At 39.4% G+C, this 27,199-nt stretch overlaps 1 protein-coding gene across 1 annotated transcript in view; it reads left to right on the forward strand.

Moving 5' to 3' along the window:
* The window catches only part of adamts16 (ADAM metallopeptidase with thrombospondin type 1 motif, 16), a 49,734-nt gene that overhangs the window by 15,988 nt on the left and 6,547 nt on the right, over positions 1 to 27,199 (forward strand). The window contains exons 5-18 of the mRNA XM_006804396.3: positions 1,000 to 1,202; positions 2,626 to 2,709; positions 3,360 to 3,519; positions 6,618 to 6,723; positions 6,922 to 7,059; positions 10,820 to 10,973; positions 13,214 to 13,309; positions 15,723 to 15,871; positions 17,325 to 17,497; positions 17,600 to 17,730; positions 18,071 to 18,194; positions 18,400 to 18,644; positions 18,743 to 18,884; positions 19,978 to 20,104. Of these exons, the coding sequence (XP_006804459.2) occupies positions 1,000 to 1,202; positions 2,626 to 2,709; positions 3,360 to 3,519; positions 6,618 to 6,723; positions 6,922 to 7,059; positions 10,820 to 10,973; positions 13,214 to 13,309; positions 15,723 to 15,871; positions 17,325 to 17,497; positions 17,600 to 17,730; positions 18,071 to 18,194; positions 18,400 to 18,644; positions 18,743 to 18,884; positions 19,978 to 20,104 (2,032 nt within the window). The remainder of the gene's footprint in view (positions 1 to 999; positions 1,203 to 2,625; positions 2,710 to 3,359; positions 3,520 to 6,617; positions 6,724 to 6,921; positions 7,060 to 10,819; positions 10,974 to 13,213; positions 13,310 to 15,722; positions 15,872 to 17,324; positions 17,498 to 17,599; positions 17,731 to 18,070; positions 18,195 to 18,399; positions 18,645 to 18,742; positions 18,885 to 19,977; positions 20,105 to 27,199) is intronic.

Here is a 27,199-nt window from a genome sequence, read left to right on the forward strand (position 1 = left end):
CTGCTTTCCGCCTGTATAAGCAAACTTTCTAGCCTTTATAGATTATCTAAGCCAGCGATGAGTAGGTCAAAATTTTGATAACCTATCAAAACACTGAAAAGAAGACTTAAGAAGATAACGTTACAAGATACTATGGTTGCATGCTGTGCTTTTGCACTAACAGGTGTTCTACTTTATGTCATAGTTCAAATCTGAATGTTAGAAGGTGCTTTCGCTCCCAGATTCGCAAGCTTCAATTCATCGAAAGTTACAAAATCTTTTTCATAATACAGCCTTTCCTTAGTACTAAATAAACAAATAAACAAAAAAAACACTAACATCATTTTGGGACAAAAATACACTAGATTTGTGTTACATGTCTGTAGAATATGAAACAGCTCTGGAAGCACATACATTTCAGATGAATGTGTGTGATTTCAACATGTAAATATTTCATATAGTCGATTGTTTTAAATATTGTTACTTTATGTAACTGTAGCTACTGCAAGGCAGAACACATACTAGGATTTCACACTTAATGGTAGCATAACACTGAGACTGCCAGAGTCAACAACAGTAAAAAAAAAAAAAAAAGCACAGTCAGCAGTTTATCCATGACATCAGGTCACAAAAGTAAGAGCACGGTTAATCATCCAGAGCTGTTGCCAGCTATTTGCCAGAATCGCTGGTTAGCACACATAAGCAAAGGTAAACATTTGGCTAGTGGCTACAAATGTATTTCAAATCACGTGCAAATGTAATCAGCAATGGAAAGGAAGGCTTGCATTTGTCATGGACATTATGGCTGCAATTAAGGCGCTATTATATGCGCTATTGTTTGGGCTTTCATCAGTCACTCGGAAGCTTCCATACAGTAGTTCATCATGTTAACTGTGCAGCCATAGATCACCGAGTAATGCTCCGTTCAGGTTGTTCAGCTGTTACTACATCATTTTGCTACAGACCAGTTTATTATTTAATGAATTCATACTCTATATCTTTTTCCATCTGTTTTCACAGACATGCCAAAACCTCCAGAAGAGGATATTTTTATCCTTCCAGATGAATACAAGTTTATCCCCAGGAATAAAAGGGCAGTGCTGATGAAGAACAAGGCCAGCCAGGGACTCAATGTGGAGACACTTGTGGTGGTGGACAGAAAGATGATGGACAACCATGGCCATGAGAACATAACTACATATGTTCTTACTGTGCTTAACATGGTGAGACAAATTTAGTCTTTACCACTGTGTTTGATGTGCACACTGCCTATAGGCTAGCATGGGCGCAGCACAGATTCAAGACAGGAGTTACATAAATCAACCTTAAGGCTGACTCGTTTTTTTTTTAAGAATACCAAATATGATGTCTTGTAACTTTATGGGAAAGTTGTCTTGTATTTTTACAAGTGGCTTTAACAGCAGAACCACAAAGCCTGGTGTAACTTTGCAGTCACATCATCAAATGAAGTTTTAGGACACTGTGCTTTTTTTTGCTATCATACACCATAACATCAGCTGATGAAAGAGGAAGCCATGCAATTTATTTGAAGTAAGGATTTAGTTACTTGACACTCCTGTCTGCTAGACTAACTTATCAGAGATCTTAAAACAGGAAACTGATATCTGGGTGAGATCATCTCCACAACGCTTGCAGTGTCCCCCTCCATTCCTCTCAGCTTATCTGTAAGCGAATACCGTCACACTTGTTTTGCTACTTAATGACTGACTGACAAATCCAAAGATAATCCATCTATTTTGAAAACATAGTTCCCTGTAGTAAAAACAAAGTCAGAGCAGTCACCGGCCTCATAGGAGTCACCTAAATACTATATGGGGTTTCACAGAAAACACCCAACGCTTCACACCACCTACCAGCCCTCATGGGGCTTACAAAAGTCATTTAATATTTGTTGGAAAGGAAATCTAATAAGCTCTTTAGCTTTGTATAGAATTATGCTTTCACAGTGACAGTGGAAAGACAAAAAAAATCATAGTTACTTATTTAAAAAAAAACATGCAGTGCACTATGCATCACAAAACACTACAGATTTGTGGAAACAGGTGTGATACTTTATTCCTATATGTAAAAACATATAGAGATTCATTGCTCTAATCAATTCAGACATCTGACAGCCTGTCAAACACTCAGCTTTTAGCATAGCTTAGTTTAAGTGAGCTCTTTGATGACCTCCCTGACCTTTCTGCAACAAACCACGGCCATGTGTCTTCCTGTGCGTCAGCGCAAAGTAGGACGAAAAGAGGGAAATGAATGAGTTTTCCTAAAGATGTATTTGCGAGGTCTTAGAGAAAGGCATACAGCGAACCCTCATAGTCATATTATGGGAGTGGTGCATAAATATAAGTTAAGGACATTTTAACACATCAGCCTAGATTGTACTAATCAGATCCTCTTCGAGTACCAGTAACAGTTTTTAATGACAGATCCTGCATTTGTATAAACAGGCGAGTACTTCAAATGTCACTTTGATGGTCACGTTCAAGCCACTTTAAGCTTTGTAAAATTACTCATGCACATGTAGTTTATGTCTCAAATTACATGAGTTTGAAACATTACTTGAGATGGATTAGACAAATGCCAGATGCGCTAGTAATACTTCATAATGATTGTCTGTTTGCCTTTTAGGTCTCAAGTCTGTTCAAAGACGGCACAATAGGGGGAAATATCAACATAGTGATTGTGGGTCTCGTCCTCCTGGATGAAGAACAGGTGAACGTGGCAGTTTTTAGTCAGAATCATCATTCACCCAGACAACTCAACCCTATACGCTAACAATATGTCCATGTTCTTTAGCTGTACATACCAAGGGGCAAAAAAATGCAAAAAAGGATCATTTGTATGTTTATTTGTTTGTTTTGCCTGAGGTTCCAGATCTTTTTGGTCCTTCCAAAATCTTCCTGGGGCTGTTGTAACAACTAGGGGCTTTTACAGTTTAAATAGAGCATGTATTTCCCTGGATCTTTGCCACAGGGGAAATTCTCATGGAGTCTAGGAGTAAATGAGCGACACAGACAGAGAGAGACAAACTGTTGGGGTACAGTTGGGAAAAGTAAAGCAGCTTGAGAACAATGGCTTAGACTTTCCAGCCACTTCATAGATTGTAAAATTAAGTATTTATAAGCAGGAGGAATGGTGAAAATACAAAAATGTTCACAGACGTTTTCCTTTGTACACAAAAGAAAATCTGTAAGCCTTTATGTTGTTATCAATATGCATGCTATATGTCTAAGGGATCTTGGTTATTGATTATAAAGACCCAGAGAGAATCTGTAAGTTGGCAGTAAATATATGGATAATAATGCTTTACCTCAACGAAGTTAATACTGTCATCATATCTTTTTATGTGTTTTATGTCACAGAATGGCTTAGTAATCAACCACCATGCAGACCACACACTGAACAGCTTTTGCCACTGGCAGTCCACCCTGGGAGGTAGAGAGGGCCGGCACCATGACCACGCCATCCTCCTCACGGGACTCGACATCTGCTCTTGGAAGAATGAACCCTGTGATACTCTTGGTATGACTTTAAAAACCTCTTTGTTGCTCTATTGCTTGTAAATCACAAAAGAGCAGATTCTGCAACAACCAAATGCCAGAAGGCCTCATTTGAGGCAATAAACAATCATGTCAATACACCGATCCATCATATTTGCTCAGCGTACCTTAACCTGGAAAGCAAAATCTATCATCTTCTTTATTTTTATGTTTAGTTTTTAACTTTATGTTGAATCCAGATTTATTATAAATGTATTACCAGTTATCAGTATCCAATCATTCAACCACTTTAACCCCTGGAAATATGTATGGCAATCATTTTTGATGTTGTGGAGGAAGAAAAACATATATAGACTTAACATTAGGATTACCACAATACAAAATTTGAATATGATGCCAATGCCATTTTTAATACCAGGGGGAGTGACAAAATATTAAGAGAAGTTATTTTTTTTACATAAAGATTAGAACAATACATAAAAAAATAACATCAGTAACAACAGTATTTTTGAGTTATAGGTTGAGGTATATACAATTATATCTTACAAATATTTTCAGGCTTGTACAGAATCTTAATTAACTCTTTTTTTATTTTAAAAAAAAACAATAACAACAATTTTAGGCTGTTTGGGGTACTTTGTATTTCTGGTGACTTGGTACCATGTTTTCATTACTGATCAAATATTGTTGGTAAGGTACGCGGCCATTGTTTCTGTCTAGTTTTAGACTTTTCACAGCTTTAATTAGGGACTTTACAAGAAACAAATAATTGCGAAATCCTCTTAAATTAATAAATAAACACTGTTATACAGGCACAAGTGATTTTGCCACCTAGCTCCAATAATAGCCATAGCTGCTAGCTGCTAGCTTAATGATCATTAAGAGACAGCTAATGCGGCTATAAGTTAAATGTGTGTGCTGGCCAGGCTGACATTTGTGCTACCTGTTTAGAGCTTAATTATTGTTGAAAAGGGAGCTTTACTCACCTCTCAAAATTGTTCATAAAGTGTTGTTCACCGCTGTGATGGACATCTTCAGCTATGGCGTTATTTTTTGTGCCACTATTCTGAGCGCACGTAAAAAAAAAAACAGGTGCAAGTGTTGCATTTTGAGGAGAAATTTATTTTGAGCGAAGAAAAGTTAAATTTGAGTGAACAAAATTCATGCAAATATGTGATGTCTTGATAAATCGAGCAGGTATTCGAAGTTTACACAGCACCATTCTCGCATGAAAATATCTTAAAAGTTTATTTTGTGACCCAGAAAGAGTAATATTTCAAACTCCGCCACTCTGTGTTCCTCCGCCACTGCCTCGTTTGAGTTTTGGACGAAATGGATTCTGGGATATTGCATTTCGTCATTTCGAGCTGATTGGAGACCAAAACAGCCAATCAGATTTTTTTGCATCCAAGTCTGTGATTGGCTGGTTTTGTGGCACAAATATAATGGTGTACAGAAAGAGTTGAGCGCGCACGGGTAGAAATGTTGAGAGCGCGAGCAACACATTGTGTGCAAGCGCAAATGCAAAAACTGAGCGAGAGGTGCTGCTATTGTGTGTGTGTGTGTGGATAATAGCAAACACTGAAGTACATTTTTTGCACGCAGCAACGAATTTTGTTCACTCAAATTTAGCTTTTCTTCACTCAAAATAAATTTCTCCTCAAAATGCAGCACTTGCACCTGCAAACTTTTTTTACGTGCGCTCAGAATAGTGGCACAAAAATAACGCCATATTCAGCTGCTAGTAAAGCAGCAACATGCCTTCAGCATGTTGTGTGAAGTTGTGTGTTAGCTAGGTGAGACAAAGATAACACTGTTGATATCAGTGCTATATCATGTCGCAGTTCATCTGATGCAATAGTAATTAAGTATTTAGTGATAATTAGTATCTGAATTTTTTTTTTTTTACTTTTGTTTTTTAGCCAACCATATTTAACAGAGATAACAGAAAAACCAGATAGAAATTCAGAAAGTGGACACATTACCAGGTTTTCATTTAGTTTAGAGTGCTTAGTGTTTTTCTACATAGACTAAGCTCAGCTGGCTTGAGCATTCAGACACACTGTGTCTCTGTGAGTGTGCATCACCTAGCACAATAACAGAAGCTTATTTGGGGTAATGACCGTGTAAACACATTCTTATCTTCCACACTGTGAGAAAAAAACTCCCCTTTTTTGCACCAGAAAAACACAAGAGTGTAACTTCCCCAGACCTAAGATTTTACAATAAAGTGTCGAAACCGGCACTAGCCTCATCCATACAGCTGTGCGAGCTTAGATAAAAGGTGTGTGTGTGTGTCTGTCCAGTCAAAATAAGAATCAGTGCTTTCTAATTCCCAGAAGTACGATGTAAAATAGGCATTAGCACAACCATTCACTGTTTATTTGGATTACTATTAGAGCCCTATTCTTCAATGTTTTTATTCATATTTCAAAACTGTCATATAATATCAATGACCTAGCTCTTTCCTAACACAAAAAAGAAATAAATGGTAGTTCTCACAGTTAATCTCCCTTGTTATATTTAATATCATTGCTCACATTAGTTATATACATGAGCCACTCTGTGGCAAAGACTTAGAGATGTAAATCAAACAAAATTTAAGGCCAAATTCGCCATGAAACTCTAAGGAAAAAACGTTAAGGGAGGCTCTCGTGTGGATTAGCCTTTTTGATTCAGAGCCAGAGGTTGCTGTAAATGTGAGAGACAGGAGGAGAGAGGACAGAGAGAGGCATAAAGGGAGCTGAATACTATAAAAGAGTTTAACTGAGAATGAGAGATATGAGAAAGATGTGAAGATAGGGAAAGAATGTTTTAAAGTGAAGTAAAAGGTAGCATATGTGACTATATAGAGCACCATATGTTAACATATAGAAGGATTTGAATTCACTGATGTTGTTTGATATTTCTGACATGTGCCCTCCACAAATTCACACCAGTGCGTATCGTTTGAGAAATTTCTCTTCCAGTGTAGAGTTAAAAAGCTGAGAAGAAGCAACTTGACAGCAGTTATTTTAACTAACCAATTACAGTAATTTTTGGAATGGCTTTTTTAAACTAATAAATAAGAAAACTTGTATTAAAGATTGCAAAAACAAAAATCTATCACTGCTTTCGCAGGGTTTGCGCCAATTAGCGGGATGTGTAGCAAATACCGTAGCTGTACCATTAATGAGGACACTGGCCTGGGTTTGGCATTCACCATCGCCCATGAATCAGGACACAAGTAAGGGTTTCCAAAGTACATTCAGCCTCGTTCAACCTTGTTCGACAAGGAAATGAAAAATGTACCAAAATTTGTTTTAATTCATGTAAAAATAAATAATCTATTAGAATGACAACTTCTGCATTTGTCATATGTGAAGTAGATGATTATGTCACCTGAATTTGTAGATAAAAATCTCTTTTTTTTTTAACTCTCCAGTTTTGGAATGGTCCATGATGGTGAAGGGAATGTTTGTAAAAAGTCAGAAGGCAACATCATGTCTCCCACATTAGCTGGTCACAACGGTGTCTTCTCCTGGTCTGCTTGCAGCCGTCAGTACCTCAGCCGCTTCCTCAAGTAAGCAGTTGGGATTTTTTTTACTTTCATTGTGTTGACTAAAATAAATTAAACTAGTGTCTTTAAGAATTTTCATGTCTGCCTTTTTGTTAGAGTTCACACAACAAACACAACAACTACATTTTTCAAACTGGCCACTTAATTAATTCATGCATTCATTGTGTTTTTTATTTTTAATGTGTCAAGTGAAAAATTGCACTTTTACCTATATAAAACCTGTAAAAGATTTTATATTTCAAAAGCAATTTTAAAGCTTTGAATGAACAAGAGGCTACATGCAATTAAGTAAAGAATGTAGTTACCATAGCAGCTAATTTAAGTGAAATATGGTCCTACGTTTCTCTTAGTGCTCTTTTACAAAATGCACTTTTATTGTGCATCAAGATGCATGCTAGTAAAAGCCGTACGTTTGCATGGCAGTTGGTTTGTGCACTGTTCTGCTTATAGCCTGCTCTCCCAAGCGGGAAAACAGCCATCACAGACAACGCGCCCATGTGTCTGGACATGTTTCTATTTGTCTGTGGGTGTAGGTGTGTGTGTCTGTGTGCGTGTATACTTGAAACTAGATAGCTCAGAGTCAGTGCCCACCACTAAATTTACCCGTGTGTTAGCTGAACTGTCAGGTCTCCCCTCTCAGAGTGGCGGAGACAGACAGTGTATTTCCTCGCTGAGTTATTAGAGCTGGGATGACCTCAACCTCGTTAGAGCTGTCAGTTTTATATTAAACTCCCATCACCTCTTGAGGTCACATGGAGGAGAGCGCTGAAACATTAGACCATCAAGGAGTCGTCATCTTGCATTATTACTGAATGATATTATTGCTGAAATGTTGTATGTTTTCCTAGCTGCAATCATGAGACTCCACAGTGTCTCCTTCATCTGCTATGGAGAGAAGCGTTATGTCAGCCAGCAGAGTTTATATTACACTCACTCTAGATCTACCTCTCTTCAGTCAGCCATGACAGACAGGCCGGACTGTACGCATGGTCAGATGCTTTATCCCTCCATGTCTAACATGGATGGATAATCTTCACGTCAGTGAAAGCAAATTCCTTAAAAGCCACTTGAAGTTGTTTTTGTTGTTGAAGCTGGTGAAACCAACCAGAAAGCTTCAAGACTTCTCAGAGAAATGTGCTTATTTAGCTCCTTGCTGAGAGTTTAAGGAAGGAGTGAAGCATTTGCAGCAACTGATTAGGCAAAGAGATCAAGCTGGAAAGGATGTGTAGCAGGTCTAAAGAGTACTTTGAGGAGCTGGTGAGTGAAGAAAATGAGAGAGCAGGAATGGATGGATGGAGCACAGGTAGTGAAGTGCAGTAGGGACTAAGTGAGGGAAGCTATGAAGAGGATGAAGAGCGCAAGGAGAGGTAGTCCAAATGGCATACCTGTTGAGGTATAAAGATGTTTAGGAGAAAGGGCTGTAGAGTTTTTAACCACATTGTTTAGCACAAGCCTGGGGAGTGAGAGGATGTGTAAGGAATCGAGAAGAAGTGTACTGTGCCAGTTTGCAGGAACAAGGGTGATGTGCAAAGCTGTAGTAGGTCCAGTGGGATAAAGCTGATAAGGCATACCATGAAGCTCTAGGAAAGAGTTGTTGAAGCTAGGCTGAGAAGAGAGGTGATGATTAGTGAGCAGCAGCATGGCAGAGAAGTGCACTACAGATGTGATGTTTGCTTTGAGAGTGTTGATGGAAAAGTTGAGTTGCACTGTCTTTGTAGATCTAGAGAAACCATATGATACAATGCCAAGAGAGGAGTTGTGGTATTATACGAGGATGTCGGGAGTAGCAGTGAAGTATGTGAGGGTGATGCAGGACATGTACTGAAGGTGGACGAGTCAGCCATCTAAAGCATCGGACAGTGCACAAGAGAGGTGAAGAAGAGAGTGCAGGCAGGGTGTAGTGGCTGGAGTATCAGGGGTGATTTTCAACAGAAGGATAATAGAAAAAGTGAAAGGTCAAGTTTATAAGATGGTAGTGAGACCTGCTATGATGTCTGGTTTGGCGACAGTAGCACAAAAAAAAAGACGAGAAGCCAACCGGAAGTGGCAGAGTTGAACATGCTAATATTTTCACTAGGAGTGACGAGGATGGACCAGATTAGAAATGAGTACATTAGATGGACTGCTTAGGATTTGCAGTTTGGAAAGAAAGTTTTAGAGTGTAAGGCTGAAATGGTTTGGACATGTGCAAAGAAGAGAAACTTGGTACATTAAACAGGGGGAGCTGAATATGGAGTTGCCATGCAGGAGGGAAAGAGGAAGAGCACAGGAACGATTTCTGGACAAAGAGAGGACATGCAGAGGAGACAGAGGACAGAGGAGGATACTAAAGATAGGGTGAGATGCAAGCCACTGCAGCAACCCCTAATGGGAGCAGCTGAATGAAGAAGAAGCTTGATCAGAGTTGCAGAAAAAGTCTCTACAAGGTTTGCAGATTGTGACAATTTCTAGTTATCTTATCTTAATTTAGCATAGCATATCTCAGCCTAAAAACTAGGACAGGGAAACTGCTTGGCTGGCTATGCTAAAGTAATAAAACCAATCATTTCCATCTGTAAAACAGATATACTACATTATATCTTGTCAGTCATAATAATCAAATGACAAACAGCATGCAAAATGTTTCCGTTTTAGAAATGCAGTTAGACAGACTTTGTTACTTACGGACTTAATTTAAAATTAAGCTAAGTTTATGTAAACATAAAACGTGTTTACAGTATGTTTGTTGGACTCTGGTTTGTTTGATATGTTTGGTTGACACTCTGATTTCAGCAATGCTAATCAAAAAGTCTTGCAGATAAGATGTTCTTCAGCTATGAGTCTGCTTGTGACCAGTCTTCTTCACAGCAGTGAAGTTATCTAAACCTTTTATGATTTTTTTTTCAGCAGTTTGCTGTCTGTGTTTTATGTGCCAACAAACAAATAGATAGATATAAATAGCCCTCGGTCTGGATGGGGTGAGCCTGTAGATCCTGAGGGAATCATAGAAAAGAAAGGATGCTTTTTTTATCTTTAGCTGATGAGAATCTTGTGTACATTTTTTAGGGTTAAGCCTCTTGCCCTCAAGAGATCCTGCAAATCATTTTGTAATTTTACTTGTGAATTACATTAAGTCCTCCCGATCTTTACTTGAGTCCTTGCTGATGTGTGTGATTACACAGTACTGTAAATGTAATGTATTTTTCAGAAACCATATTGTTAATATGGAATACCAGAATATTGCACTTGTAGAACAGACATTGTTCTCTTTAGACACACAGGACCCATAAAGCAATGGAAGATCTCACATATACACACACAGACACTCATACACTCTGCTAAAGCAATCAGGACCACTCACTAACACAATGAACCATTCCAGCATATTTTGCCTTTTCATGCTCTTTCCACCATATTCTATTATTATATTCCCCGACTGCAGCGTTTAAGCTGTAAAACATCGCTGTATAGTAACCAGTGATATCAGTTAACATTGGAAACCCCCTGCTGGTGTTAGGATATGAGCGATATGGGCAAGGACTTTTTATGTCTGCCATAATTGAGTGTCTGATGCATTAAAACATTACCCACAGGTTTTGAGTTTGCCAACTTGTTATGTTACCATAGCTACACTTTACAGTTGTCACTATGCTGGGAACAATGGAACACGTGGAGTGATGCTCGCTTTTGGAATTTCTATGTGCACAGCAGGCAGTCTCATATGCCAGCTACTTAACTCTTTTTTTGTGCTTTTCCTTTGCTATCTCCCTATCAAATTCCCCAGTTCTGCCCAGGCTTTGTGCCTATCAGATGAACCAAGAGCAATCACAGAGTATCAATACCCTGAGAAGCTGCCTGGCGAGCTGTACGATGCAGACACACAATGCAAATGGCAGTTTGGGGAGAAGGCCAAACTCTGCACCCTTGATTTTAAGAAGGTAATAAAATTGATTTGGACTCTCTTATGCCATCTAATGCTAATTTAAAAACAGGTTTATAATCCCAGTCAGGGATTTTATCACCACATCTACTGGAACGTGAGCATTTGATACGTTTTTTTTTAACAATCATGTGTTGCTAGTTAGGGGAAAAAGTCAAAGAATGTAAGAGTGGGATGGGATGAATGAGGTAGAGGAAAAATCAAATAAAAAGAGGAAGGAAAAGAGAAACTGATCCGGGTTACATGCCCTTGTGCATGTACACACATCTGCATCCACACACAAAGACTGAGACTCGAAGACTGCCCATGATATACTGTACTTACTGGGATAGATGACTAAATATACACTGGAGCATTGCCAGTGGGAATCTCTGCTCGTTGCTCTCCCATTGTCTCATTGCTGCTGATCTTACTGTTAGAAATACTCTCCCAGATAATCCGAATAGGGCTTTAAATACTTGTTAAATGTAATCAGTCTTAAAATATAGTATCCCACAAGAACCTCACTTGAGCCAAAGCTGCACCTGTATTGTTTGAACCATTCAGGCAAGGGTGTTCTCAGTGTTTAAATGAAATACAAAGCTCAATAGTTCATTTTTGTCACAGACCCTCTAACAGATTATTGTGACCTGTTTTGTATACTACAATGGCGAACATATTTGCCTCCGGTCAGCAGCACCATAGCATTTAGTCACACACAGGATAAAGGTTTCTATTTTTTGCAGTCAAGTGGACCAGTATAAAAATCTGATAATGTATGTACTGCATTTTTTGTGCTTTGTATTCATTTATTTTAACATTTTATTTTAACCTGTCTTGTTCCTTTAACATTTTCTGTGTAGCAAATTTTCTTCATCTGGAAGATATCATTACCAAAAATGAGCAACGATAAAGCAAGATGGATATTTAATGCTTTGTAATAAAGTTACTGCAGTATGTATCAAATATGTTATGTCTGCAGGATGGGACTTTAAGCAAGTGACTTTTTTAATTTATGCTCTAAGAAATGCCAGTGCCAGTAGTAGCTGGCTTTGAATCCTAGCTCTTATGCACATGCTGTCCTTCTTTGTGTGCTTATATAAACGTCTGAATATCCGTGGATTATTACATTTATAACATACGCTTGTGCACCTGGTAGCAGCAAGGTGCTCTGGACTGATAAATCTCCAAGCAGCCATTACACTCACTGTCTTTCTGAGCACTTGTTACTCATAAAAAAAAAACAGCCCACAAGAATTGGCCTCAGCGGCGCAGTTCATGGTGTAATGAATTCTTTTTTCACTAAACTTTTTGGCAGCTGTTGTCAAGATAAGGTACCACTGGAGGGAACAAATGATACTCTCTGCGGTTAGATAGGGATGGGCTACTCTATAGGAAAAATTGAATAATGTTAATGGGCGTTTTTCGTTCTTTCTCAGCCTCTGACACACTGTCCATCATTTCTCTCTGTCTCTCCTCCCATCGCTAACCGCTCGCTGCCATTATTTTACTGCTACAAACGGCCCGAGCAAGCGAAACAGATGGACAAATAGTCCTTGGGATGAATTCCATGGTGGCTTTTGGCAGCAGCAAGCTGAGGCTGAGGTGTCTGTCAGCATCTGCACTGAGTTGTCAAAATCTGATATAGTCATTCAAATAGCAACAGAGTAGACATGTTAAAAAGCAGCAGGCTGTGTTTCTCAGGCAATGCGAGCAGGGAAACGGGCCGGTGCTCCCAGCTGAATCTTTAATGACTGAGTAACACAGCCATTACATCATGTAAGTTTGGTAAAGCAGTTGTGCCCTGTTAATACTTTGTCCTAATCTTCATGTTCTGTGTTACTTCTTCACTTTGGTGTTTCACTTCCTCAAAGCTGAAGATTGCTACGTCGATCCGCAACGGAGATGATGTTGGAACCACTTAGACCAGATTTTATGTATCGATGCTGATGTCTTCACCCTAGCTACTGAAGCATAAATATTTTGGAGATTCACATTTGCTGCACACGGGAAGCTCTCCAGAAAATAATTATTTAGACAGTTGCAGATTCAGCAAGATTCCTTCAACATGTTTTATTAGCTCTCAAGAGGCAAAATCAAAATGCTATTACAAGTGATCATTTTTCCCCACTGCAAGCTTTGTTTACAGCTATTGTGAGGAGGATCATAATGATCCAGTTTCTGGAATCTGGAGCAAGAGGTAAGTTAAGGTTTCCATGTGAGTTACACTTTGTTTCTCTCTCTCTTATGTTGTTCCAGGATATCTGCAAGGCTCTGTGGTGCCACCGTGTTGGGAGGAAGTGTGAGACCAAATTCATGCCAGCTGCTGAGGGCTCTGCTTGCGGCCCCGATATGGTGACTTAACACATGATGTAGTGTGTGTGTGCGCATGTGTGGGTATGGCGATGTGTTTGGTTAAAGGAGTTGACACTCACAGGCTTTTTTACCTCAAGAGTGGCATCACATGAGTGGGATGACTTCTATTGGAATCTTTTATCCATTTCCTTAGAGGCAATTGAAGCAGAAGACAGTTCCAACCGCTAGCAGGAAAATGAAGATACCTTCTTCAAAATGTCATTTGTACACTGGAAAAAAAAAGTCCACAATCTATTCAGGGCATAGAGTTAGCTTTTAGTCATATCACCAATAAGATAACCTTTGTTCCTTGATAGCCAAAGGAGCCAAAATGTTCCTCCAATTGATATGGCATTTAGCAAACATTGCCTTTATTCTTTAGGACAGCCTAAACAAGAGCCCCACACACATTTCCTCTCAATTTTGGTGAGAAAAATACCGTCCAACAGAGTAACACAACTCAGTAAGAGAGTTTTACTCTGTTATGTGTGCTAACTTAAGAAAAGTGGATTTAAACACATCTATTGAAAAATGGCTTCACTCTCAGGGCAAATTCTCCTTCCTGCATATCAGTTGCCCTAGCAGTGTTTTGGCAGTGTGCTTCTTTACATTACCAAGCGTGTAAAAGTATAAGCGGGGGAAAGCTTGTAAAAATGGGAAACACATTCTTTGACTTAGGGATACCACAGACCTTTAAGTCAGTAAGCTGCAAAGGACAATAAGCCATAGCTATGAATACACTGAAAAGGCAACAATGATGTACATAGCCTCATAAAAGTAACATTTATTGAGTGTTTTAGTGTTATGTAGTGTTAAGTCCAGCTATTTGAAAGCAAATGGCTTGAACTGAATGATACTACACTTCTTTTAACTGCTTTTTTCTTTCATAGCAATGGCCTCATATCCCAGCACAGACTATTTAAGTTATTTTCAAGCCGAATCAGCAACTTTACTTTGATTTACTACATTTGAGGGTAGTGTAAATGAAAACTCCTTTTTTTGTCTTTTGCTCTAGGTACCACTCTGTCCTTCCTTCTTTTACCTCAGGGAGCAGCTGCACTTCGTTTGTTGCTGATGTGGCAGAAATATGCAATTGGCTTGGATCCAAAAAGCAATCTGCGCTCTTTATTTATTCTTTGTTTTCTTTTTCATTCTTCTTTTCAAGATGATTCCCCCCCCGAGGCTTGCTCTTTCTCTTACCCTCACTCCCCTGACAGCCTCTCATCAACGTTTGCATCTCAATATATTAAACTTGATGGTTTAATCTCGCGCTCCCCCTCCACGGGAAAATTAACCGAGCACAAACACTGACTGCCTCACATAGGAATCTGCGGCACTCAGCCGCAGGGGGAAAACTGAGGGGAAATCAGCTGTTCTAGTTCTTAGTCAAGGACCATGAGATTAGTTGGTGAGGTGTGCATGAGTCTGCATATGCTGGCGTGTGGGTCTGTGGTCTCTTGTGTAGTTATTGTTCGCATAGTGAGAACAAGAACAGCTGCATATGTTCGATGTATGGACATAGCACAGCTTATGCAATAGCAGTGTGTGTGGAATTCTGGGAGAAGAAGTACACTGAAGCTGATTAATGATTCGGCCTTTGATGTATGTACTCAATTGTGGCTTTGAGTTTTCCCTGTACGATCACCATCATTGCATGCAGTCCAAAGAAGTGCAGAAACATATTTAAAGATTTTTTTTATTTTTTTTATCCACTATCGTGTAATCTTCGGTTTTGCCTGCTGCCTTAAGGGACACATTTGGCAGTGTTCACTGCTCGAAAGCTGCTTGGTCAGAAGCAGCTAGTAACACTATATGCACATGGCTTTTCAGTCCACCAGAGATCAGAATGAAAGAGAAATTGGTCTTTGAAAATTGAAAGAGCATGAGATGACCTTGAAAAGGTTTTACTGGTAGACTGTGAACATGTAACCAGGACTGGGCCACAGTTTAAAAACAAAACAAAACAAAACAGTACAGTAAGCACAGTAAGTCATATCTTGACATGGCAGGAGGTGAACATAAGAAGGCACATTTGCAGTGCAATCAAATCAAGTATTAAACAGATTTTAACCTCACTGCTCTTCTCTGCAAAATCTCTGTTAAGTCCAGTCCCACAGACTTGCACGGATGTTAGAATAGCACTTGCCAGTGAGTTTGCAGCCAGCATGTTTAGTGATCCTATTAATGATCCCAGCACACTCTACCTAGAACAGCGCATTCCCCATAATGAGAAATGCATGCCACGTGCTACATATGAGAAACGGTAAAGATGGACGATGCTGCAGTCTGATTGTGTGTGAGTTCACTCGTGATTAAGATAAAAACGGGTCTAGTTTTGACAGTTTCTATTTGAACCCCCATTCTGCTGCATCTTTCTTTTCCCCATATATCAATGCTCTTTTGTTCCCTTCAGTGGTGTCGTCGGGGCCAGTGTGTGAAACAGGGTGATGAGGGTCCAAGGCCTCAGCATGGCCACTGGTCAGAGTGGTCCTCCTGGTCTACATGCTCTAGAAGCTGTGAGAGCGGCGTTACGTATCGTGAGAGGCAATGCAGCAACCCCAGGTAGGGAAAGACAAAGCAATGGCCTCTAACATTATATTTACATTGAATCTTACATAGCATTAGAAAAACATAAATGTACAAGTGACTACAAACTTTACTCAAAACCTCTTCTGTCTGTATTGCTAGCTGACAGTTAACACAAAAACTGAAGCGGCACCTAGTTTTCTCTATATTTAAAAGTCCTCACTTGTCCTTAGTATCCTTTTAAAAACTTTTAATGATTTTTAACCCAGACTAAAATAATTTTTGGATTTTAAATTAACTTAGGAGCCTCCTGGAATGGGAGTCTTATCATTGATATTGTTTTAGGTATCACAAATAAGTGTTTGTGTTCTAATTAAACAATTAAGATATAATAATGATATACTGAATGATTATTGAGCTTTAGATGTGTTTCTAGACCGACTCAGGACAAACCTTGTTAGCTGTTAATCCTCGTATCCGGTCTTTATGCTAAGCTATATGCTAACTATTATACTGCTGCCAGATAATACCACACTAACACATGTCCTCACTGTTCACACTATACAGCAAGTGTTACTTTGAAATACTACTGAATACGCTACGAACAGTTCTACTAAATGGTGCTAAAAGTCTACTAAAAGTCCTCATCTGTCAAAGTATAGTTTTCTAGATGTATAATTTCTTACTATAACATGCAGAAGACTTGGATGGCGTGTGGTACCTCTGATTGTTTGACTAAGGGCCAACAGTATATTAAGAATTGTGATTAAGTCACACAAGTCTGTCACTTATCTGCTCATTTAGCCCCCAACTCATCAGTCACTCATGATTATTGCCACTGTCAGTCAGTCAGAGGCCCCTATTCCAAATGCTGGGACTTCCTTTTTATCATGTCATGCCAAGATCCTGACAAGTGGTGGGCTAAATTAGACAGAGAGTGAGGAGGAGAAAGAAAGACAAGGAAAGGAAAGCTGGTGGTGAAGGGTTAGAAGGACAAAGACAGGCAAGTGGAATGAAGTGGGAGGAGGAGGGGGGGGGATGACAGAAAAGGGATTAAAAAGGTGAAAGATGAAATGCAGAGATATCAAACGAAAGAACACAACACAGAGAGAGTGGTTGGAGAGTTTGCAGCTGTTTTTGTCCCATCGTAGGGATTTTTAGGAACATAACCCGAGGATATACACCTGTGATTTCACAAGCCTTCACAAAGGCACACTTATACACACATATGGAGTGAAACATGCCCATGGATCAACACAATCAGAATTTCACGGACTCTACAGATAAAAACTATCTTAAATGTTTTATTACCATGACCATTATTTCAATACTTTGCACTCTACTATCACCCATGTGTGGGATTTCAACACGAACATACAGTCACAGATAGAAGATGAACAAAGAAGATCCATAAAATACTGGAAGCATGTTATTATGTGTTTCGTGCAGAAAAACCTTGAATTCTACACGTTTAAATCCATCTCTTTAGACCGGCATACGGGGGGAAGTTCTGCGAGGGTTCCTCCAGGTCATACAAACTTTGCAATACTGAAGACTGTCCCAGGAACACCATTGACTATAGAGCACAACAGTGTGCTGAGTTCAACGGCAAACAGTTCAGAGGCTGGTACTACACTTGGAGACCATACACTAGAGTGGATGGTGAGAAAGCTTTCCTCTTAAATTTCAAAAAATACTCGTAACTAAAGACTATTTGAAATGATAAAAGAGGCCTTTTTTATGCCCATTTTCTTTTTCTTCCAGATCAAGATCTATGCAAGCTCTACTGCTTTGCTGAAGGTTATGATTTCTTTTTTGCCTTGGCCAGCAAAGTTAAGGATGGGACACTCTGCTCACCAGACAGCTCTAATGTCTGTATTGATGGACTGTGTGAGGTAATGTTAAATGTTAAGCAGTTGGAAAGTAACATGATGTGACCAAACATTGATGTCAAAGTGCTACATTTATGTATATGGCGTGTGAGGTCTTTTAAGTGGCTTCATGAAGTTTGACAATGGATATAAGCAGTAAAGAACATCAATAGACTCTTTTATTTCTCCTGCTGTCTGATACTTTAGATATAATGAATAGTAAAATATTGACCTGTCACCACATACATAATAAATGTTGGAATTTTGTAAATGTTGTAATCGAATGCGTACTGTGACGCAGTCTTGTGTTTTTATGTGTGTGATCTACACTGTCATCAAAAGCGCTGATGGTTTTCTTCCACAGAGAGTTGGCTGTGACCGTGTTTTAGGCTCCACAGCTGTGCCCGATGCTTGCGGGGTGTGTAAAGGAGACAACTCCACCTGCAAGATTTACAAAGGACAGTACACAAAACAGCATTTTACTAACCGTACGTCACAAATGAATTATTCACTTCATTGGTTTTTAGCGATTTTATTGGAAATGTTTTAAAACCTAATATTTGTTTTCATGTCCCACAAACTTTGTATGGTGCAATCTGTGTAGCCTAATATCATATTATTAACATTTTGTTTTGTTTGCTGGAGTTTTATGCCACTTTTAATGCTTATTTAAGGTCTTCTAATGTTTCTCAGAGTACTATACAGTGATAACCATCCCAGCTGGAGCTCGGAGCATCCGTGTGATTGAACTGAATTCCTCCACCTCCTACTTGGCTGTCAGGGACACACATAGACGCTACTACCTTAATGGCCACTGGACCGTGGACTGGCCTGGCCGACACCCCATTGCTGGAGCAATTTTCGAGTACAAAAGACCATATAACAGACCAGAGAGTCTCATATCAGCCGGTCCCACCAATGAGACTCTAGTAATAGAGGTAGTAGGTCATTGGTCTCAGTAACATGATTAAGACCTACTTTCCTTCTCCTTTTTCTTTGTGACTTACTTGCCTGTTTATTACCTTTTTTCTTTTAGGTGCTGTTGCAGGGCTGGAATCCTGGTGTGCATTGGGAATATACTCTAAAGAAAGCTGATGAGAAACTGATGAAGAACCGCATCAAGCACAATTATACATGGGCTATCATACGCTCCCAGTGCTCAGCCACTTGTGCTGGAGGTACGAGCAGACATTAAAAAAATGCAATGTCTTTGTTTTTCATTTTTATTTTTTGGGATTTATGTTTGTTTTTTCATAGATGCAACTTTTTAAGAAGCAATTTAAAATCTGTTGCACTGATGAAAAAGCACGCATCACCTCTAATCTTGATCTAAAACCGTAAATGAGGAGGGCAATTTGTAGATCAGTAGACTAAGCCTAAAGCTTAGTTCTTGCCTCTCTGACCTTTAATCAGTCTTTTAGCTCCAGGTTAAATGGAGACGAGAGTGTTCCCATCATTACTGAGGGGACATTAGAGGCTCTTGGTTCAAACTGGTGGGACCTCTCCTTATTCAGCTGGAGACTTGCTATTACAAACACATACATTGCAAGCACACACATGCCTGCCTGCGACCAGTGGCCTTTGTCCTCTGGGCAGGTAATTTGTGGCCAGAGGTTGAGGAACAAGGGTGCATTGTGTAGGCATGGCTATATTTGTGCATGTGCGCTTGCTTAGCGTCATCACTGTGAACAAAGCTCTTAGTGTAGAATTCCTATTGATTGACCCTTGAGGTTAAAGTTGTCCACCCCGGTCTGCTGCAGTACCCCCTAGCCACCTCCACCTCAATGAATACTGATTGCAGGTTGTGATGAGTTGAGAGTCTTTTGCTTTATTAAAGAGTGTGACTGACTAAGTGACCTATATTAGCTCAGATGTACAGACTGATTCTGCCTAAGTTAAAATAATAATCAAAGGAGTCTGAAAACCTGATTTAAGGTTTACTTAGATTAATCAACACAATATGCAATTGTGCAAGAAGTCACTGATGCTAAAGCCACTTCAGTCAAACATAAATATTAGTTTAAGTTTATTAAAGATGAAAGGACAATCTGGTGATAAACTAGTAAAGTTAATTGAATCAAATTGAGTTTTTTGCACACATGTGAGACAAAAACATTTATTTGAATAACATATGTAGAAGTTGTGAACGTGTGGTTCCATCTCCCATCATGCAGTTTTGTTGATTTTATAGTATTTAAATAGCAGATTGATGCAAAATGACAACTGTATTCTTTAAACATTTCTATGTTTACTGATCTATACCCTATGCAGGCCAAATGAACACCAAGTCAGCATGCTACAAAGACTTGAAAGTGCAGGTGAATGTGTCGTTCTGCAATCCCAGATCAAGACCTGCTACTGGATTGATGCCCTGCAATACCCAACCATGTCCTCCCAGGTCAGACCCTCAGCATTTTCATGTGTATTTGTTATGTTTGCTGATCATCCCCACTAGTCATCATGTATTATAAATTGTGTTAATTAATTTGAGTAGGTTTTCTAACATGTATAGTTTTTTTTTTCGTTTGGCTAACTGCATATCTGTTGGTCTACCGGTCCAACGTTTTCATCTAAAATACAAAATCTGTGTTACGACTGGATGGGGCGGTTAAATGGTCCATTGGTCGTCACTGTCATGTCACAGCAAGAAGGGTGTGGTTGTACTGGTGTGACTGGGGCATAAATTTTAAGTTAACTGACAAAATATTCTAAATTGGACATAATTGTGAGTGTGATTGACTGTTTGTTTTTTTTTCTCTGTTTTAGCTCATATCTTGTAGAAATCAGCTTGGTTCAGCTCCTTTCTGATTTCATGTTCACCCATATATCACAGGTAGCCATGCAACTCTGTACAGACAGTCACTGCATCCAGGCAATAAATCCCAGTGACTTCTGATTGTCATTAAATGGGTTACGGACATTCATGTTTAAATGCAGTCACTTTCTTATTTTCCTAACTTTGCATCTGGCACCACCATTAGATTGAGACAAAACTATGGTAAAAGTTCGACAGTCTGTTGTTAAGATGACTTTATGTAGTTACAACATCACAACTCATGCAAGTCAAACGAAATCATTTGTGACTTTTGAAAAAAATTTTGAATGACCTCATCAATATATCGGCGCTCTGGTTTTAGATGGCTCTCAGTCTGGACATTATTAAAAATGGTATTTGAATTGTGCAGACATTTCCTCATATTTTCCAGATACAAATTTTGGATGGAAAACAGCACAACGTTTGGCCCTTCAAGACTTCAGGCTTTGTCAATTATTCAGTTGTTCAGTTGACATATCCTGGAAGGGCCAGCGTCTACTTCTGGCTACGAGACAAAATGTGTTCAGTTGTAAATGGTGAACATTTTCTACATGCGTGCAATTCATGTTTGCACCTTAGGTAGCTAGAGGATCAGCTTTAGGGCCACCAGCCAAGTATACTCACATCTAGTTATTGAAGGTAAAAACATGGCAGCGAATAGTATTCTGTCTACTTTGTTCTGGTGTTCTTACTCTCTCCCATGCTGCTATCTTCCTAGCTTCTCTCCTTTTCACCCTCTCTCTCCTTCACTCGTGTTGCTGGTCTGCAACACCTACACATCTGTTCTGTAATTTCTGTCAGAAGAGCTGTTTATTACTTGAGTGATTTCTTCCAAAGTTCCCACGCTATCTCCTCATAGTAAAGCCAATGAAGAGTGTCAGGCAGGACTGACTATATGTTTTACCCTTTTCCAACCCATTTAAGCACCTGCTTTGTGATTATGACATTATCCTCACTTCAAAATGAAAAATAACTTACATTTTGGCCAGAACATGCGTGTGAGACACGGGGAAGAAAGAGAAGTTCCACTGGATATTCTGTTCATGTCTTTATCCAGTTCAGCATGAAAACCCCACCAACTGTCAGGAGTGGTTAGCTTCTGTGTTTGTTTAATGCAGCAGGCCAAGAACCTGTAAACCTATTCACATGGATCATCACTTTGGGACCTAAGCTCTTTGGCCATATCAGGATCCACCTAGAACTTTTTTTCTTTTAGATGTCCAGCGCATTGGTGTATGCGAAATGCACTGCCAGTTTCTTTGGTGGGACATGCTGGTTCACTTCCAAACTCTGCTAATCAGAGCATATTCTTCCCACAAGGCTATACCAGGATACTGGCCCAAGACTAATTGGGAAGTAGGAAATGTTATCATAAGCTGAGATGCACTTCCAGATTGCTGTGGTTAAGCAGGCTTTCCCAGTTGTTGTAAAATGTCAGCGGGGTCACCTTGAGTGGCACAAACATATTGAGGGAAAGTGGGAGTGAGACCCACTCCTGATTTTGTGGTTTTAGGGTGTAGTTCTGTAGGATCTTGGCTAAGTTTAGGTGGTTTGGTCACTGTCTGTATCCCTGATGCTAAGAGCCAACAAAGAGGAACAAAGATCAGTCAACATGGCCTGATGCTGTGGACATCATCGGAAGTGGTTCACCCGTTGACGGGCATGATATATATGAACACACACAGGGGAAATGTCCCTCCCTTGTCTGCACTGCTCTGGTCAGTGTCATGTTGTGTAAAGTCCTGGCCAGAAAATGTGTGAGTGAAAGGCATTCTTAGGACAGCAGTGGTTTCAAATAACAGGAGAATTTTGCGATTGCGTTGATGGTTTAAAATGGTTTCGAATATATAGATGTGTTTTTTTAAGACTGGATATTTACATACAGGGTGGGGCAGAGCATTTAAATATCACTAAATATCACCAAATGTCACTAAAACTGCAGGGACCAACTGATTATATTATTTCCAGTGCTCATTGTGAAAAGCATTGTCAGACTTTAATGAGGTCTGGAAAAAATAAATAAATAAGATAGTAAAAACTTTATTTTCGATTAAAAGCAGACAGGCTTTCCGTGCCTAAATGTTGTTTCTATTAAGGCAGAATGCTGAGCTTTGTTACAATGTATCATGCAAACTGAAAACTGGCACTCAAACGTTTTGTGAATGAAAAGATCATTTTAGCTAGCAGAGATAAAAGCACGTCTGTCTTAAAATTAATACCGAAAGAATTTACCTAGAGGCTTTGTTAGGCTTTTGCTGAGGCATCCATTTCTCTGTGCCCCTATTGTGAGCATTTCCATGAACACTCTTAGCTCTTGAAATATCAGCCAAATTCTTGCAAACGAAGGGGACGCTGCTGACAAGCTGTGCATTGATTCATGAGCAGAGAGGGATTTTGCTGGGACACTGACCTCATCTTGGTCAGGGTTGCATGTGCACGTGTAGCAAAATTCTCTTGTTGTGTGTGCAATTGTGACTTTGTCCGCCACATTTATAAAAATGTCATGCAGTAGCCAAACCAAACCATCAAAAAAAAACTTACGAGAACTCTCCATAAAGTTCTTGAACTAGAAGAACTAGAAGGTCAGTGGGGCACAATAAGGCCTTGTTGCACTCATGCTAGCTTTCTGTAATAATATTTAGTATTTCTATGAAATGTAATGGGATGTGACAGGAGCCTCAAAGTTAATACATTTCATAGAAAGGTATATTAAAGAACTTTTAAAAGCAATGTCAACAAAATTGTCGTGGTGCTGCCACTAATGCATTGCCTGGAATGTGTTTGTCAGGGGGCGGTGTGTCTGCGCTTGTGTGCCTAAAATGTGATGCAACATATACAGCACATCTTGCATGCAATCATGCTGCATGATGCTGTTGTTGTTTTTGCCAAAAGCAGAATGAGTGGCCATCAGCTGCTGCCTGGCTTGCTTGCACAGAAGACATGGCAGGGCAGCAGAAGGTGGTGACTTCAGTTACTTCTGAAGCTCTTTTCCACCCACACTTTCTCACCCTCTCATTAAGACAAATTTCAGCGTCCCTACTCCAACCCCACCTCAAAATCAGAGCCGCCAGCAGTCTTAAACTGCAGCAGTCTGTTAGCTCTCATACATTTATACTCATATTCTTTCTACTAGCCCCATCTCCCGTCTTCTCAGTGCTTTTCACTGGAACCCGTCTCGCTCGTGAAGTCATCACTCTCATTCTGCGTTTTCACGGGCGTTTACCAAGTATGCTTAAAAAATTATCAAGGCAGAAGAAAATGTGGATACAGTATTAAACAGCGCGTCGATATTATGTAATCCACTCTGAAATCATGGAATCCCAATTATGTTAGAGTTTATCTCGTGTTTTATAGTAACCAACAGCCGTTCAAAAGGGGATTTTTCCTCTGCATAGCTCTGTCATTGCCTGAATATTTTCCTCTCGCTCAGCTTGCATTTGTCTCCATTTTGGAACAGGTAACCTGGGAAAATGCTACAAGATGACCACAAAACTGTCTCGTATTCACTCGCATAAAGCAGTGATGGCGCTGACAATATGTATAAGTCTTCAGAAAAGGAACAAATGTCCCCCCAGAGCTTTGTTATTTCAGCCTTTTTTAGTATCTTTGTGGTTTATTGTATCATCATGTGTAGTAATGTGCTGTATTTTATTTAGTCATTTTTACTTTGTTTTCACTATTCAAGGAAAAAAATGGTGCTATGATGACAGCACACCGCTGCCAGTTGTGCAGACGATTCCCAGCCAGGATAAAAAATGTCTTTACTCATAGACAAGTGAGGCGTTTTAAATAAAGGTTTATCAAAATTTAAGATAGGAGGGCCACCTCTGTACTCCACCTGGAGTTTTCTGTCATTACTGTTACCGAGTATGTTTTTAATGCCTGACAAATGTGTTTTTGTTATTTAATTATGTGCAATTTAAGCTCAGCATGGTAAGAAAAACAGTCTCAACAAGGTCAAGCTCGGTTAGTCTTTAAAGCATTTAACCACATCTTACGGGCTTCCATTAAAGAGGGAGAGCCACATTTTCGTGGGGATGTTTTATTCGTTGTTGTGTGAAAGCAGTCAAAATCTTAAAACTGTGACATGCTTGACAATTTAAATGCAACACAGATGGCGGTACCAAAACTGTGTCTTTATGCTTTTGTGCTGTTTATAAATGATTCACTTCATATGCATTGAACAGGCCTAGCTGACAGCAGACACGATGACCTCTCAGTTAGGTGGAACCAATAACATTTTTAATGCTGCATTGAATTGCATTACATAGTAGGTTGAAGCCATTATTAATGTTCCTCAGCTCCAGCTCATGTCTGCTCGGAAAGAAAGGTCTGTGAAGTGCATTCATGGCTTTACTGTCCGTGGAGGGTTTGAATCCACGTGGGACCATAGTAATGTCTAAAGCCACTTTCCTATGCTTTACGGCTTTGACTCTTTGATCTTGTCACCTCATTGCTGTCTGCCTGAGCCTTCAACATCCTCTATCTCTTACATTTATCATTGTTTAGCACCGACACTAGTATCTGAAAGCCATGTCAGCCATGCCACCAATCATTTCTTTTGATTATTCTTCCAAGGAGCCAGACATTGTTGTAATTTTTTAAAGTAGTCTTGAGCCATAGTTCTCCATGCTTTTTGTAGGTCTTTCACATTTTTTTAGCTGCTTTTTCACTTATTTTTCTTGCAGGCCTCAAGCCACTTAACACTGACCTGTGAACAATTCAAGCATAAAAAAGGCCCCTAACTCAAAGGATAAAGTGGTGTTGTATCTACACATAACAGACAGCATAGCAAAGAACAATTTTAAATTGTATCTTTAGATACTTGGTTAGTAGCAGCCTGTCACAAAAACACATAATCATTTAGTTGATTCTATTAAAAAATGTCAAAGATAACACAGATTGACAGGAATAAGGTAGTTCTTGCACCAACAAGGTGATTCCCAAAGAGCAATCAGCCAACAACTGGCATATCTCAGCATGGTGAGCAGTGTGTCCTTATAAAATCTGAGGAAACTGGACAAGTAGAGGACAAAAGAAGGAAGTATCAGGTCTAAAAAGCATCTACATCAGATGAACAGCATCTCAAAGTTATGTCTTTAAGAAATGGGGGGGAAAAAAATCCATCAAAGAAAAGAGCGATGCATCTGGCCCTTCAGGTGATCCATTACTATTTACTGAAGCCTCATTAGAAATGGTTTCAGTGGAGGGATGAGAAAAGGCTGAGATATGCCAAATTACACAAGAACTGGGCTGAAAATCAGTGGCAACATGTCTTGCAGAGTATTAATCCAAATTTTGAAATTTGGATGTGAAAATGATAGGTATCAGCATGCGATACCATCTGGAAAGCGTCTCATTGGCAACAGCTTCATTTTTCAGCATAACAATGATCACACATTGTCAAAAATTATACCTGCACAGAAACACGCAAAGGAACACTATCAGTCATGGAAACGACTCCTTTTTGCGAAGTGGAGTAAACATAAGACCTTGCAAGTTGTTCTGGGTCACCTTTCCAAATGCATCCCGCTGTGTCTGTAAGCTCATTGTATATCAGAATGCAGACACACAACACTACAGCAAACTTTCAAACAGTACTTTATGCAGTTTTCTTTAAAGGAAAAAGAAAACAAAGAGTACTTCAACATTAATTTGTTAGGTTTATACTTAGTACACACAACTGAAACCAATAACAAACGTGCTAGAAAGAAACATGCCTCTTTTTCGATACAAAAATTTCAATCAAAGTGGACGTGTTGGTTTGATAAATATACAATCAATTTACAACCCAAAGCACAACAAATGTGGAATCCACTGTGAAATTGCAACAATCTATGTAAAACTTTGCGAACTGTAGAAATTGATGAATATATGGAATATTTGCTATAACAATGTTATGCCAAGCTTGACTAATTCATTTATTTCTAGTTTGTATTGATACAAGAATCACTGAGTGGTCTAAATTACGTTTCCTAATTATTTCCTGTATTCCCTTTGCACAGAAATAACACAACTGAAATGGAAGTATTTCTGATAACTGTATAGACATGATGGAAATCCAGGTAGGGTATTATGTTTCTATACCTTACTTAAAGTGGAAAATCTAATTATATTTCTCTTGGTAAATAGGTCATAATGGCATCACGAAACTAGATGTTTCTGGAAAGAGGGGGAAATATATCCTTTTTGAGACCTCTCTTCCACTTCTAATGCATCCACATACAAAGACTGCTTTAAGACGCTGTCTGCAGTGTCCATCACTTATGTTTCTTCAGGCTTGGCCATAACCATAAATCGAATAGGTTGAATACGTTAATAAGGATACCTTTTTTCCCTTTCTCCATCACCTTTCCAATCCTATCCGACTGCCAGCAATCGCCCACGCATACACACCAAAAAAGAAAAAAAAATCCACACTGGTACAACCAAGCAGTCAGCCAAGGATAGCTGTCATTCAGTCAAAGTTGTGCTCAGGCCACAGCACTTCCAATCTCTCAGTGGGGATTTGTAAGACTGTGACTGCATGACAAACACTCTCCACGCTGTCTGTCTGCTCCTCTGTCTCCTATGTTCAGATTCATATTTGCCCTCTCTCTCTCGCACTTCTTTACTCATTCGTGGTAGATGTGCATGCTCCTCTGACATAATCTATTTCTCCTTTGCTTGCTTTGTACT

Source organism: Neolamprologus brichardi, chromosome 11, assembly GCF_056152115.1.
Source record: "Neolamprologus brichardi isolate AB-2024 chromosome 11, ASM5615211v1, whole genome shotgun sequence".
NCBI lineage: Eukaryota > Metazoa > Chordata > Actinopteri > Cichliformes > Cichlidae > Neolamprologus > Neolamprologus brichardi.